This window comes from Xyrauchen texanus, chromosome 48 (assembly GCF_025860055.1).
Source record: "Xyrauchen texanus isolate HMW12.3.18 chromosome 48, RBS_HiC_50CHRs, whole genome shotgun sequence".
In the NCBI taxonomy this organism is placed as follows: Eukaryota; Metazoa; Chordata; class Actinopteri; order Cypriniformes; family Catostomidae; genus Xyrauchen; species Xyrauchen texanus.
Genome location: NC_068323.1, coordinates 1,448,071 through 1,464,033, shown reverse-complemented (window position 1 = coordinate 1,464,033; position 15,963 = coordinate 1,448,071). Strand labels below are relative to the sequence as shown.

Below are 15,963 nucleotides of genomic sequence, written 5' to 3'. Positions count from 1 at the left end.
CAAATAAGCAAACAAACAAATCTACAACAACAGCAAAAACATTCATGTCACGTTCCAAGAGTAATACAGAAGCATGAACAGAAGAAATTGGCAAATGCACAAACGCCGCTAATGTCACATGCACTGACTGTCGGGAAAATAGATGGTAGGAGACATTATGCTGATAGCTGTGCCAAGCATCTGATTAATGTAGCGCAGCAGTGGAACATGCCCGTAAAGCACATATAGAGCATAGAACTTTGTAACATGATTGCAGCAGCAAGTAAGCTGACATTTGAACACTTGTCTTGCACTGAGGCGTGGCTGTGACACGGCGTGGAGCTGATTCTCGCGTGGCTGTGACATGGCCTGTAGCTGACTCAGGCGTGGATGCCATGACGTGGAACTCAGGCTTGGCCGCCATGATGTTGAACTCGGGCTTGGCAGCCAAGTCGTGGAAGGCGGAGCTGTGGGAGGCTTGAAACTAAATATCCTAGATGACTGGGAAAAGACCTCGTGGTCGTGAACATGAGCAGAGTCTTGGGAGTGACCTCTGTTGTCTTGGGTATGGACTGAGTCTTGGGAACGACCTCTGTGATCGTATACATGGGCAGAGACTTGGAAACGACCTCTGTGGATGCCATGACATGGGATGCTGGCTCTGGGACGGACGAGGCTAGCAATGCTGGCTCTGGGATGGACGAGATGAATAATGCTGCCCCTGGGACTGACAGTGGTCGTATACATGGGCGAACTCTGGTGTAGCTGTGTCACGGCCTGGAGCTGACTCTGGCGTGGCTGTGACACGGCCTGGAGCTGACTCTGGCGTGGCTGTGACACGGCCTGGAGCTGACTCTGGCGTGGCTGTGACACGGCCTGGAGCTGACTTTGGCGTGGCTGTGACATGGACTTGAGCTGACTCTGGCATTGCTGTGACATTGCCTGGAGCTGACTCAGGCGTGGATGCCATGACATGGAACTCGGACTTGGCGGCCATGACGTGGAATGCTGGCTCTGGGACGGACGAGGCTAGCAACGCTGGCTCTGGGACGGAAGAGATGAATAATGCTGGCCCTGGGACTGACAAAGCTTTCAGCTCGTTGGACGTGGCAGGTGTGGGCAATGACTCGTTGGCCATGGCAGGTTTGGGCATTGACTCGTTGGCCGTGGCAGTTGTGGGTATTGACTCATTGGCCGTAGCAGGCATGGGCGTTATTTCGTCGACCATGACGTGGGACGCTGGCTCATCGACCATGACTTGGGCATTAGCTCTTCGACAATGACGTGGGCGTTAGCTCATCGACCATGACGTGGGACGCTGGCTCATCGACCGTGAATTGGGACGCTGGCTCGTCGACCATGACGGAGGACCCTGGCTCGTTATCTCTCTCCCCCACAGTGAAAGTTGAACCACTTATCCGCAAGGTAAAGTCTATATATTGAGCCAGATTGAAGGTACACCCACTGCCAGGTATCCAGTTGTGCACCGGCTCATTCAAGCCTGAACGAATAAAGTGTTCCCAAGACAGCAATTTGAGTTCAATCTTTTCCTAATATATAACTTTTTGTCCACAGTCTCAGTGTCTCTCCCCACTTCACAACTATCGATTCATCTACCACATCCAGGCTGCATCCGAAAAAGTAGGGAACCTAATCAGTTATTGGTTTAACTGACAACTGTTTTGAATGAATGGAAATTGTAAGGAAACTGGTCTCCGAACAGTTTGAAAAGCATCTAATTTTCATCCTCCCTATGTATATACAGCCTCCGAAGTCAGCATTTCCTTGGTTTCGGATGTAACACCAGTTTCGTGGTCATGTGGTGAGGATAGTAACTGCAAGACCAAAGCAAGAAAGCTCTTTGTTATGTACAACAGGACCATGCGTTGGCCATGCGTTGACCAAGCACTCGCATCTGCACATGCATATTTGCGTGAAGTATGTTTCTGTCACAGTGTCTCTGTTTGAAAGTGCACTAGCCAATGCAGAAGTTAGAGACATTGCTGGAACCCTGCAGGTAATCTACACTGTCATTAACCTTTTTAATCCCACAGTTTACAATTGGGCCGGTGTGTAAAAGGAGTTTTTGATGTATTTTGCACAGAGTTTTCAATTGTAAATGACAGTGCTAAACTTTTTAGCTTGTCTATCAAAACTTCATAAAAAGAAGCGAATAATTGCTGTCATAATACACTTACAACTATCATATTTTGTACCTAATTTGAATTGAGTCGTGTTATGTTTATTTTCTGTTGTTCAACTCTGTTGGTGGGGTAGGTTTTGTGTGAATGACTGAAAAATACATCTAGATGTAGCATGTTTTTTCCACTCATGTTTTGTGATTAATCGTGATTAACTACAAAAAATTACGTGATTAATCACAATTAAATATTTTAATCGTTTGACGGCCCTAATATTTTTTGATCATTATTTATATCAAACTAAAAATAAAGAGTTCAGAATCTCATGAAAAGGCCAAAACGATGTTTTGAATACTAGCAGTCAATTAATACATCATCTAATCTTCAATATAAAGTATTTCTGGTCGGGGTGCATCGGCTGAAATCGTCACTGTAAAGCAGCTGTACAGGAAGTGGCCTACAGGAACACAAATTCACAAAACGTTCAGTCAGTGTGAACAGTGAAGAGAGGAAACAATACCACAAGCTCTGAATATATGTGTAAACTTTAGTCAAGTTATTTCTTCAGTACTTAATAACACCATCTTTGATTGTCACTTATCAAGACTCTGTACAAGAATGTGCCATCATTAACGCCTCGAGTTTCCTCATTTATTGACCTACAAATAATCTCCTTATCTGATCAAGTATTTTGTTCGGAGTGATTGATTCTGTTTGTTGTTTCCTGATGGGGCCAAAACACCTGTGAATAGAAAGCATAAATCCTTTCTTCAGTGTAGGTCTAGGGGAATTCTTCTGCCCATTTTATTTTCCACCTGGTAAAAATGGTAAGTGTGATCTCTTAGTAAAGTTACGGCATACATCTCAACAAGACACGTGATTTGAGCTATCATGGACGACTTAAACACTGAAGTATAATAATTACAGTTAAGGGTTTGTTCAAATCCATAATCATTATTAGGGATACTTGCCTAGCCGACATCACTAATGGTCGTTCAGAGATCCTTAAAGATGAGCTTGTATTTAATTTACATTTATGCATTTGGCAGACGCTTTTATCCAAAGCAACTTACAGTGCACTTATTACAGGGACAATCCCCCCGGAGCAACCTGGAGTTAAGTGTCTTACTCAAGGACACAATGGGGGTGACTGGGGGGATCAAACCAACAACCTTCTGATTACCAGTTTACCAGTACTGTGGTTTAGACCACTACACCACCACCACTCTACATGGTGGATTGTGCATTTAATGAATGCCTAAACCTTACAATGATTCTTTAAAGTTAGCCTATAATGGTTCTGTTTAATTAATGTTGAAAAAGACATACAAAACTGCAGGAAGTAGTCGCCACTCAAAGTGATAAATGTTTATTCAGTGTGATATGAGTTGCAAAAAAGAACCAATGAAATACTGACCTTGCCTATAGACACGAAAATAAAATAAATGTGTGAATGTGAGCTGAGTTCTGCATAAATGTGTGAGCATGTACTATATGGGTATATGGGTTTCTGTTTCTGCTAACATGAAACTTGTGGTTTGACTTCCCCTCTACACAAGACAGCTTCTGAATTCTACTTAATCACAAAAAACCTACTGTCAAAACCCTTCCACCAGTGGAGAAACAAATGGACATATGCTGGAATTTCAGTGCTGGAAAATGTATGATTTTATCTCTGAACTGAAGTCTCATTTTAATGCATTGTATTACAAAAAACAGCAGTGCATTTTTCTCAAGAAAGTATGAATTGTGCTTCCATTTGAATGCGGTGTAACATTTTATCAGCTCAGTTTCTGTGTCAAAGTGAAACCTGTTGTGGTTTGAGTTTAATTCAGTCAGTGAGTGACCCAAATTAATTTTGTTTGTTCTGTTAAGTGGACAAACGTCTTGCTCCTGAGATTGTGTTTATTTTTGCATGTGTGTGGTTGGTTCGTGGATAAAGAGATCGTTCCACTCTATAGAAAACTTCTTGTTTACTGTCGTAACCTCCATTACCTGATGGAGGGAACAAGACGTTGTGTCGATGTAGTGACACTAGGGGTCCTTATACAAATACGCCACAACAGCTGAACTGTGTTATGTGAACTGCCGATGCAGGTGCAAGAAAACTGCTGCATGCGTAATAGCAGGTGCTTCAGTCTGCACATAGCTTCCTCCAACGTCCCAAAAGATGTCATGTAGTTCCCCACACCCCTGAGGGGTGACATAACTAGCATGGCAGCAGGCTGCGCCAGCTGCTGCCTTTTCTCTCCATGTTTTCTCTCCACAGAGTATTAGATTCGGCTGGGGCCATCTAAGGCTATTATACGCACAGGAGACAAAGAGCTGCTCAGAGCATCTAGAGCTCTGCATGCGATCCAAATAGATGTGCAAACCAAGCACTGAACACAGCAACAATAAGGCTGGGTCTGCTTCTTTCCAGGGCAGCTTCGCTTGCAGGCTCACCACCTCAAGTATTGCTGACAGAGAATACCTGCAGGTCCCCAACCCTCTTGATGGAGGCGAGCGCAATCTGAGGAACCTGATTATCAGGTCCTGCTTCCTTGAGGACTTATGGTCCAATGCGTCCTGGTCCGGCACTATAGTGGCCACAAGGTGGAGGGGGACAGCCGCCCTTCCAGGAGGGAAAGCACTGACCGACTGTGCATCTCTGGGGGCCTTGGCCTCAGGAAGAACACCAATTTGTGAACAAATGCCACTTCAGGTCAAATAGCTGCTTCGTAGAGGGAGTCTTGGCCTGAGAGACCTTGTCTACCACTGCACAGCACCTGTGGTCAGCTGTGTGCCAGCACACCTGTCCCGAGGGGGGCTCCCGTCAGGGGATACCAGAGCGGGCAGTGGGAGGATTCCGTGAAGCAAACAGGTCCACCTGTGCTTTGGCGAATCGACTCCAGATAAGCTGGACCACATAGGGGTGGAGTCTCCACTCGCCACTGAGCGTTGCCTGCCGCGACATAGCATCCACTGTGTCATTGAGGCTGCCCGGGATGTGAGTGTCCCGCAGCCAGACCTTAGTCGCGGCTAACTCCAGAGGAGGAGACGGCGGGCAAGTTGTGGCATGCGACTCAGACGTAAGCTGCCTTGGCGGTTTTATATATGCCACTTTCGCCGTGTTGTCTTGCTGTACCAACACACGCTTGGCTTGCACCAATGGCAAAAGCCTCCACAGGGCGAGCAGTACCGCCAACAATATGAAACTGTTGATATGCCAACACAGTCGCGGTCCTGTGCAGTAACCAGCGGCTGTGTTAACGGAAAGCGGAAAGCATCTGTCGTAACCATGACGAGCCTGGATGCATGCTGTACGGGAACCCCTGATCATAGAAATGCAAGGTCTGTCCAAGGGCTGAAAAGTGGCGGCAGATTGGCCTGATGGCCATGCGATGTGTGCCACGGCGCCATACCCAACTCGTGACTCGAGTCTGAAGCCAGTGCTGGAGTGATCTCATATGTATCAACCCGAGCAGCGCGGGTGTTGCCAAGGACATTATATGCCCCAGGAGCCTCTGAAAGCATTTCAGTGGGTCTACCGTACTCCACCTGAATGACTTCAGGCAGTTCATCACCGACTGCACGCACTCACTTGTGAAGTGCTATCATCTTTTACCAGTTGACCCAAAGCCCTAAACGGCTGAGGTGCCCGAGCACTAGGTCCCTGTGCGCACACAACAGGTCTCGAGGGTGAGCTAGAATCAGCCAATCGTCGAGGTTATTGAGTATACGGATGCCTACTTCCTTCAGCGGGGCAAGAGCTGAAGATGTGAGGGGACAGGGCAGGCCGAAGGGGAGGACCTTGTACTGATACACATGGCCATCTAAAGTAAACTGTAGGAAGGGTCTGTGTTGAGGTAAAACCGAGATGTGAAAGTACGCATCCTTCAGGTCTACCGCCACGAAGTAGCTGCTCATCACAACCACCTGCCCGGCCACACCACACTAACACAGACGGCCAGGTGGTTGTGATGAGCAGCTACTTCGTGGCGGTAGACCTGAAGGATGCGTACTTTCACATCTCGGTTTTACCTCAACACAGACCCTTCCCACAGTGTGCTGTGTGACTCAAGGAGTGAGGAAACCGCTCTTTGAAAATATGGGTCCACAGCCCGTTCGGGGTGTGGCGAATACAAAACAAAAGGGAACACAAAATTTATCTCCCAGCCCTCCACCGGGGGGAGGAGTGGTCTGGATACCAGCTCTAGGGTTCCGGCAGACATCTCGTTCCCTGGGTCATCCATCTCAGGGGCCCTTAGGAGCCTTTCTCTGGTTTTTTTTGAGAAAGCAAACCTTGTCAGTGTCCCTCATCTCAACCAGATTCAGCCATATGAGGCACTCTTGGACAACCAGGGTGGACATCGCCTGTCCGAGTGCTCGTGCTGTGACCTTCATGGCCCGGAGGATGAGGTCGGCCACCGAGTGTAGCTCCTGCATCACATCGGGATCAGGAATAACCACGTGAAGCTCTTTCAGTGCCTTGGCCTGGTGTACTTGCAGGAGGGCCATGGCATGCAGCCATCGAGTGTAGTGAGAGTGTACAAACCGGAAAGTCGGTTTTGGGCAGCAAAAGGTGCCCTTCACGACCTCGTCAGTTCGTCGTGATATGTTACAAGAAAGGGACAGCCTTGAGCGGCACCCCGAACCCAGGAACCAATCATCTAGCTGCGAGAACTCAGGGGAGGGTGGAGGGTTCCATTCCAACCTGACACTCATGGAGGCCCAGCAAGCATGGCTGTCAGCTCTGCGTCGGCCTCAAACTGGACAGGCAGACCGAAGGTGGCAGACCAGTCGAGTCCTGGGTGTTCAACATCGCCAGCGTGCTCTCCGATGCAACGATCGAGGACTCCTCCTGCTCGCAGTTTCGAAAGAGACGTTAATCTGGCCGTGAGGCGAGCTGGTCTAATCTCTGAGCTTGACGGCAGCATGCTCATTACCCAGCGAGACCATGCCCATTGAAATCCCCAAATCGCCTCCAGTGCCAGCTGAGTCGACCCGTAGGTAGAAAGCGCGGCATGTGAGGAGGCTGGAGTGGTATTTCCGCATGGTCTATTTCAATGTTCCGCCCTCTCCCTCCTGTTAGAAGAAATTACTGGATGCCATCCCTTACCTGACTCTTGCCATCTTTTTGCCACTCCTGTCAAAACGTTCTGGACATGACCCTGTTACATGGCTACTAACCAAATAAATAAATACATGGACATATAGTATTGATTTGCACTGAAATTATGTAATTTAATAAGAATGAAACTGTTGAACAGCTAATTTGTCGACTGCTCAATTTTCAGCCTATTACAAGACTTCCCAAATAAATTAATAAATGCACATGAAACATTTATCAGAGTAAAATTATTTTATTAGCTTAACATATATGTAAATACAAAATAAATGTAAATTCATTTTAACAGCATCAAAATCATATTTGCTGATATGCAGTATATACATTTAAATTTACATACAAACATTCAAGAAATGTTTGTCAAACATGCTAACATTGCTGCTGAAGTCACAGTCCATTTATTAACACACTTTAATTTCCATCCAGTGTGTACTGAAAATAGAGTGATATAACATATCAGTGACAATATTTGAATCTCTTTTGGAATAAATAATGTCTCAGCTTTGGCGAGCCCCACACCGAAGTGTGTTCCACTTTCGCCAACCATATTTTTAAAATCACATTCATTTTTGCTCAAATTGTGAGACTTGCTCTTGAGAACAAATGGTACAAAATGGTGCACTGCTTTAAATGGTACTAAACTGAATGTGAAAAATGTTTGTGGGACTCATTGTTGTTTATTCATGTACTAGTGTGATGGTGTCTGATTTATGTCTTCTGTTCAGTTCTTCTGGATATGATGTCATAAACCAGTATAGCAACAGCAGCCATGACCACCAGTCCAGAGATGACCAATCGGATCACAGCTTCAGTGAAACTAAACACTGAACACACCAACACACATTTAGATTTATGTGTAGAGTCTCCGATGATGTCTGGAAAGCAGGAGAGCAGAAACATATTCAGAATAAATATAAAGAAGAATGGTTAGGCCAAACAGTAAAGGATGCTATATATTCCAGCACCCCTGCAATCAATTCAGGATGGACACTTAATCATTAATCTTACAGTTCAATCAATATCCTTTAGTTTTAAATACTGCCCAAAAACAAGACAAGAATATTGAGTTTATGCACTTTTAAAAAATATTTGCCAACAAATTTTGCTACATGCACTTTATGAACTAAAATGACACACCTGAACACGGCTGACAGACTTCAGTAATGTTGAGATGTTTAGTCTGGTTTCTGATGGGATTGTTGATCACACAGCTGTAGATGTTGTTCTCCTGATATTCCACCTCCAGAGGTAGAGAGAGATCGGTGGTGATATTAGAGGCATTGATGTTGTTCAGTAATCTGTTTCCTTTGTACCAGGAGAGAGTCGCCTGTGTCACATTCACCACTGAACACACCAACACACATTTAGATGAACTTTCAGATGATGAAGAATTCAGTGAATATTCCGAAGCGATGACAGGAATGGGCAGACGAGCTGGAAAATATTCAGAAGAAATATAAAGAAGAATAGTTAGACCAAACATTAAAGGATGCTATATATTCCAGCACCCCTGAAGTCAGTTCAGGTTGGACTTTGAAGACACTTAATTATTAATCTTAAAGTTAAATCAATATCCTTTTGTTTTAAACACTGCCCACTAAAAACCCTACTCGGTTAACTCAATGAATACATGATTGTATTACACATAACCAGGGGTTAAGTTGTTATTTTGGAGGTGTAGGAACCCTAACATCACCACACCACAGTGAAGTGCTCAGAGGGATGGTCGACAGCTAGGGGGAGTACCAGCATGGATTTCTTCCCACTTGTAGCCATGGTTTCATATTCATTTGTGTGATCCAACTCCAACAGAAGTGGGCAGTGAAGTAAGCCGGAGGACGTGTTTAGTAAGGTAAGACTATGACACTTTTTTTAAAAGGTCACGAAAACAATAACCGCAATTTCTGAGATGTTACCATATATGCATGTGCTGCACATGAATGAACGTAACGTTAGCAACCGTTATTTATTCTTAATTTTTTTTTCTCCCCAATTTGGAATGCCCAATTCCCAATACGCTCGAAGTCCTCATGGTGGCGTAGTGACTCGCCTCAATCTGGGTGGCACGAAACAAATCTCAGTTGCCGCCACGTCTGAGACCGTCAATCCGTGCATCTTATCACGTGACTTGTTGAGCGTGTTACCGTGGAGATGTAGCGTGTGTAGAGACTTCACGCTATTCTCCGCGGCATCCACGCACAACACACTACAAGCCCCACCGAGAGCGAGAACCACATTATTGCGACAACGAGGAGGTTACCCCATGTGACTCACCCTCCCAAGCAAACGGGACAATTGGTTGCTAAGGAGACCTGACTGGAGTCACTCAGCATGCCCTGAATTCAAACTCACGACTCCAGGTGTGGAAGTCAGCGGCTTTACTTGCTGGGATACCCAGACCCCCCAGCAACCATTCATTTTAATTTGAGGAGGAAAGTGATTAATTTAGGGATTTGCACTATTTTCATCTTGTGGGTTTAAAATCAACATTGAGTCAATGTCACAGGATGTGTCAACATGTCATCAGTGTCATTATTCATGAGGCTGCATGGCCTTATCCAATGAGAAGTCACTATCTCCTGATAATCAATGAAACCTCAAGATTCTGAAATGACGAGTGCTTCAAACTCTCAAGCAAGCAGGGCTTCAGTGTGAGTTGAAACCTAACTGCGATTGTTGTTCAAGATTGTATGGGTTCTCCGCGATGCTGACGGGGGACAGGCTTCTCATCAATGGCGAAACTTACTAAATGTTCATGCAGCATGCATTTATTAACATTAGAGTTTCGAGATATGCCGTGAGGTGGACTGGGCTTGTTTGAGGTGCTGTTTGAACTGACCGCTTCAAGCACCAACCATGTACTGTGATGTATCTTGAGCTTGCAAAACTTACTGTTAAAGAAAATAAAATGATATGTGCGTTTTGTCACAAGCAATTATTAAAATGTGTTCAGTGCATCAGTCAAATAATGTTGACTGGACCAGATAGGACAGTTGTTGTGTTCCCTCCCCCTTCTCCACATCACTCGGCTACTAACCACGCCCACACCTCCCAGACATTTTCTGATAATGATGTGAACTAAACTGTGAAGAAACCGAGGGGTTTCATGACCCTTTAACATAATATAAATCCATTTAAAAAACTATCGGCACATTAATCACTTATCAGCCTTTTCCACCACCTTAGTTATCGGTATCGGTTAAATCCACTATCGGTCACCTCTAGATCCTATTATATACCAACAATGACATCATTTTATTTTTAACCCATTCATTTACACCCGTGACTGGGATTCAGTACTATTGATCTGGACAATAATTGAACTCCCACAGCATTAAATCACTCTTGTGATGCCATAATGTGATTAAATGTGGGAAAATGCAAATGGATCCGCTCACTGATAAACTGATGAAGCCATCTGGATGAGAGGCAAAATGAAAAACACTTGCCGAAGACACAGACAGAAATATATTAAAATAAAATGTTAACAAGAGAGCTGACTCATTTGTCATTATTGACAGAATATTAAAACAGAAAACACAACGACGGAGAGGACACAAGCAAATTACACATTTGTTTTTTCTGCTTACCGTGGACTTCAACTTTATATCTCTTGTATGAGACCTTACTTCCCTGCATGATCTTAACATCATAAAGTCCAGAGTGTTTAGTTGTGAGGTCACTGATGGTGAGATCTCCGGTGAGAAATGTCACACGCAGTCTGTTTTTGAATATCCCATCAGGTCCATCTAATGTAGAAATGCTTTCAGCTGCTCTGTTGAATCTCGCAATGTTATATCCAAGGGATGTCCACAGAATCACATCACGTCCCACTACTTCAGTAAGACCAGTGTGTAGAGTGACAGAATCTCCCTCAGTCCCGGACACTGTCTTCACTCCATCTGTCTGAAAATCAAACACACCTGGAGAACAAACAGAAACCGTAATTCAGTCAGATTATTGGGTTGCTCTAAAACAACTGAATCCTTCAAAAGACACTTTTGGTTAACATGGTTTTTAATGATTTACAGCGAACCAAACCATGGCCAACAGTCTGAAATATCTTTAAACCAGCGGAGACCAAACACCACAATCCAAATCATATTTCCCAGAGATTTGATTTGTGTGAGCAACACTTTTTCTGGGAATAATAGTTCATAGTTAAAGTTGTAGATGAAGTAAGTTCATTGCACTGAATAGAATATGAAACTTACCAAACATATGCCATAAACACAAACAGGATAAAACCAACATGCCTGTCATTTCCTTCAATTGCCAGAAACTACAAACACTGACTGGGTTGATCTAAGCTTTACAAAACAGACCAAATGCATTGAAATCAAATCTAGTGCATCTATAAACGTGGAGGAGGAGGTGGACATCGTCATTTCCACTGTCATTTCCTCATATATAGCATGATTATTAAACTGCATGTTTCTTTAGTGGAATAACTGTGTGTGCTCAATAAATCAGAGAAATCAACACATTTCTTTGTCCAGTGATTCGGACTGAATGTAAAGCAGAATCGGGGATCTGTCACAGACATCTGAGCTGTAGAAAACACTGTTTTACTCTTCATTTGAGCAATGGATCTGTTCCGTGTGCGTTTAGACCGTTTCATTTTTAACCGGAAGAGAAATCAGCAGAAACGAGAAAACGACGCGATTGTTCCATTTTTTTTAAAGTTCGGGGCTCTGATTTGCTTTAGCCCCGGTAAGCCCGTGCGTTATTATGGTCCTGCCTGTGGTACAAACTGGCACAAATTGTGTGGGCAATTTACTCGTGGCACAGAATAAATAAATTGTTAAACCCTTTCGTTTTATTTCAATAAAAGGTTAATTAATAGAATGATGTATTTTAATATGTTTATTAATTTACCCATGCGTCCATAATAATAATAATAATAATAATAAAAGTTCAAAACACAACCGATGAGAACTTTTAATCAGGAAATTATAGAAAGATTCTTTAATCAAGATTTTCAAAGATTATGATACATTTTATAGTAGGTCTGCTAATAATAATAAAGTGCAACAGTCACCGCCCACTTTTTCAGCCGTCTGTGTTCCGGAAGTATTTCCCTCGTTCATTTCTTCATAGACTTTTAATAAAGTCCTTCATAAAAGAGTTGCGAGTCATGAACCAAACCAACCGGCTCCCAGGAGAATCACAACAATACAAACTTTGAAAATATGAGATAAAGACATCGAGGAACATGAACTTATCGTGCTTCAAGAGGGCACGAACTACAATCCCATGATGCATTGCGAATGATGTCGTCGAATAATAAAAACAATGGGAATAATATAAAACTATTGATTTTAGGTTGTTTATTATAAGTATAGAAACAAGATATTTGAATTTTATTGTCAAATATCCCGTGCAAATATATAAGCAGTTTAAGGGTGAAGGGAGATCGACTCGATTACATCATTCACAGTGCGTCACGGTTCTCTGATTGGTGGATATTTCTCTGTTGTATCATGGGTATTGTAGTTGTTTACCATGGAAACGGTTTTTAAACAATGAAGTTAAGGTAACACAGACGGATGTCTTCATCAGAAGCAGATATCATCCATGAATAACCTCAGAGCTCATGGTGGATCTGTCTTTAAAGTGTGATAAGTTATATTTGAAAATCAATTCATCTATGGGATAAATTAATGGGAGTTTTACTTCCGGAGCCAGACTGTTGCGCTCTACAGAAAACAGTGATCATGATCTATAACTCTGCAATAGATTGAATGGCATCCATGCTAATATTGTTTTATTTGTTTCCCTGTCTCAACCTCGGGACTCCTATCCTGAGGTCACCAGAACCGGTTGAATCCAGCACCATTCCTGCTTCATGTTGGACTCCACTGCTATGTTCCATTGTCTGATGATGACTAATAGCAGCCGGTGCAAGCTAAATATCACTTCAGATTACGATGGACTTCAGAGGATGAACTGATGCCAACTCCAACCATAAGGCATGGGAAACTTCATATGCCATTGTCTGAACCTTGGATTTAATGTAGACCTCACCAAAATTACCATCCAGGGTTGAACTGCGATGCACCTCACTGATCTCTGCCTGCATCACCTCGGTCTATTGATGGACTACACTCTTGAAATGGATTACATAGACTATCAATTACCAACAAAACCCTACATCAGCCAATTAACAAGGACAATTGCATCCTATGTGAACTCCTGCAATTAATCAAGATGGACTTCAAAGACTGTGGTCATTAATCTTACAGTTCAAACATAATCAATGTTTAAACACTGACCCTTAACACTTACTTAGTTTAATAATTATAACCATGACTTTAACTATACACAAGTAATATTACATTATATTCATGACGTTAGCCAGAGGGGAACTGGCCCCACAGTGAGTCTGGTTTAGGGTTAGGGTGGGGTTAGTCAGAGGGGAACTGGCCCCCACAGTGAGTCTGGTTTAGGGTTAGGGTGGGGTTAGCCAGAGGGGAACTGGCCCCCACAGTGAGTCTGGTTTAGGGTTAGGGTGGGGTTAGTCAGAGGGGAACTGGCCCCCACAGTGAGTCTGGTTTAGGGTTAGGGTGGGGTTAGCCAGAGGGGAACTGGCCCACACAGTGAGTCTGGTTTAGGGTTAGGGTGGGGTTAGCCAGAGGGGAACTGGCCCACACAGTGAGTCTGGTTTAGGGTTAGGGTGGGGTTAGCCAGAGGGGAACTGGCCCCCACAGTGTTAGGGTGGGGTAAGTCAAAAGGGATCTGGCCCCCACAGTGTGTCTGGTTTAGGGTTAGGGTGGAGTTAGCCAGAGGGGAACTGGCCCCCACAGTGTGTCTGGTTTAGGGTTAGGGTGGGGTTAGCCAGAGGGGAACTGGCCCACACAGTGAGTCTGGTTTAGGGTTAGGGTGGGGTTAGTCAGAGGGGAACTGGCCCCCACAGTGAGTCTGGTTTAGGGTTAGGGTGGGGTTAGCCAGAGTGGAACTGGCCCCCACAGTGAGTCTGGTTTCTCCCAAGGTTATTTTTCTCCATTAATCAACATCTTATTGATGACAAGCATGGAAGCAGGCCAAGCCAGCCGCATCTTTTCTCTCTCTTTGTTTCTCACATAAAGTTAAATCTGCTGGGGCCATTTAACGCTACAACATGCATCAGGGAAGCCATCTTTTCCAACTCCTATTCTTTCAGGTTGAAAAGACACCGCGGAGACCATACCCTGTCCAAGCTGGGGGGAGGTTAAATGTGGCAAATACGTCACATGGGTTTTCAGGCCACATGTGGAAGTGGCGTGGCGATCCTACCTGCTGTGAAGGAGAAGTTGATAAAAACACAGTAACCGGGGGGCAGAGGGGACTGCCCAAGGGAGACATGGGTCCGCTGGTAGGGGGACATGCCTGATGATTACATTTCAGGGAACAAAGCATAGAGTGGAGGCCGCGGTTAGTTCCTGCCTCACCCATCCGCTAATTTTGGGGACTAATTGGCCTGAATTTAGAAATGTATTGAAGAGAATGTGTGCGGATAGGTCCTGCGTAAAAGCAATGTGATGTGATATGTGCGATGCTCTGGCAAGGGAGGCGGAGCTGGGGCCGCCTTCGTCAGCACACAGCCTATCCTCTGGAGCTCGAGGTGGAATAGCTCGCCGCTGCATCGGAGCCAGCACGCCCAGACTGAGGCTCACTGCGAGAGCAAATTCACACACACTCACCATTCACAAACACAAACAGTGAGAGCATGAACCATCCACAAACGCAGCCTCTGTGTGATCGCCAGACACACGAGACAACGCCTGTGGCCGTCTGAAGCAGAGAGCACTCTACCGCATCCAGGAACCACACAGGGGCAGAAAGGCATCTTTAAAAAGATGCGTCCTGAAAAGGACGTTCAACGCCGCTGCGTATTGCTCTTTTAGAGGAAAATACTCTTTTATAGAGAAAATCACTCTTTTAAAAAAAACTCTTACGTTTTTGCGCTGTTGAAGCACTCAGGGGCAAACTGCACTGCCATCCAGAGAAGGAGAAAAGCGACTGAAATATGCCGTAGATCCAACAGCATGCAGAGTGTCAGAGGAATACAGGAACGGGTGTGTGACTCGCAGCTGACTGCAACACGACCATCGGCTCCGAAGAAAATTTCTGAATGAACTCGACATATTTGCCCACTTTTATACCCGTATGTCTGGGGGCGGGGTATGCAAATAATGTCTGCAAACTTCTTATTGGCCTTTTTTCATAGATCAGAGGCATATTCGGCGCTCAAGAGAGACTCCTAGTGTCGCTTCTTCGACACAACGTCGAAGTGAGCGACAGACAGGGAACTTAGATTTTTTTTAAATGTATTAGTATCTGTTGTAACTAACATTAAGTTAATTAGTTCATGTTAACTAATGTTGTTAAATAATGTTAACAAATAGAAACTTTTTGTAAAGTGTTACCATAATTTTACTGTGTGGGGCATAAACATGTCTGCAGTATATAACTTGCAAAATTGTAGCAAAGGGCACTTTAAAAAAATCTTTATCAGCTTATCTTAATGTTAGAAAATTGGAGATTGGCATCGGCCTCAAATGTCTTGTCTGGTGCACCACTATTCTGTTTTTTTAAGAGAAACAGTTCAGACAAATCAAAGTCAATGTGGAGCACTCCCTACACTCCAGTCTCTTTAAAATTACTTTGACTTTAATGACACATTTATTGTAGAAATAATAAAGTTTAACCAGAAGTGTTTGTTTTAGAAGTGAGTGTTGATGCTTTTAATCT

General features: G+C 44.2%; 1 protein-coding gene across 2 annotated transcripts in view; it reads right to left on the bottom strand.

The window, feature by feature from the left end:
• LOC127639803 (hepatocyte cell adhesion molecule-like) overlaps window positions 1-11,930 on the bottom strand; it is a 328,338-nt gene extending 316,408 nt beyond the window's left edge. The window contains exons 1-5 of one of the 2 annotated variants that reach the window (XM_052122049.1): window positions 11,536-11,909; window positions 11,445-11,503; window positions 10,821-11,153; window positions 8,368-8,664; window positions 7,456-8,105 (exon numbers count right to left, since the gene is read on the bottom strand). In XM_052122049.1, the coding sequence (XP_051978009.1) occupies window positions 7,939-8,105; window positions 8,368-8,664; window positions 10,821-11,153; window positions 11,445-11,503; window positions 11,536-11,663 (984 nt within the window). In that variant the 5' untranslated portion in view covers window positions 11,664-11,909 and the 3' untranslated portion in view covers window positions 7,456-7,938. Of the gene's footprint in view, window positions 1-7,455; window positions 8,106-8,367; window positions 8,665-10,820; window positions 11,154-11,444 lie in introns of those variants that run through there. The other variant, XM_052122048.1, reaches the window with a different exon arrangement.
• Window positions 11,931-15,963: the final 4,033 nt, after the last annotated feature.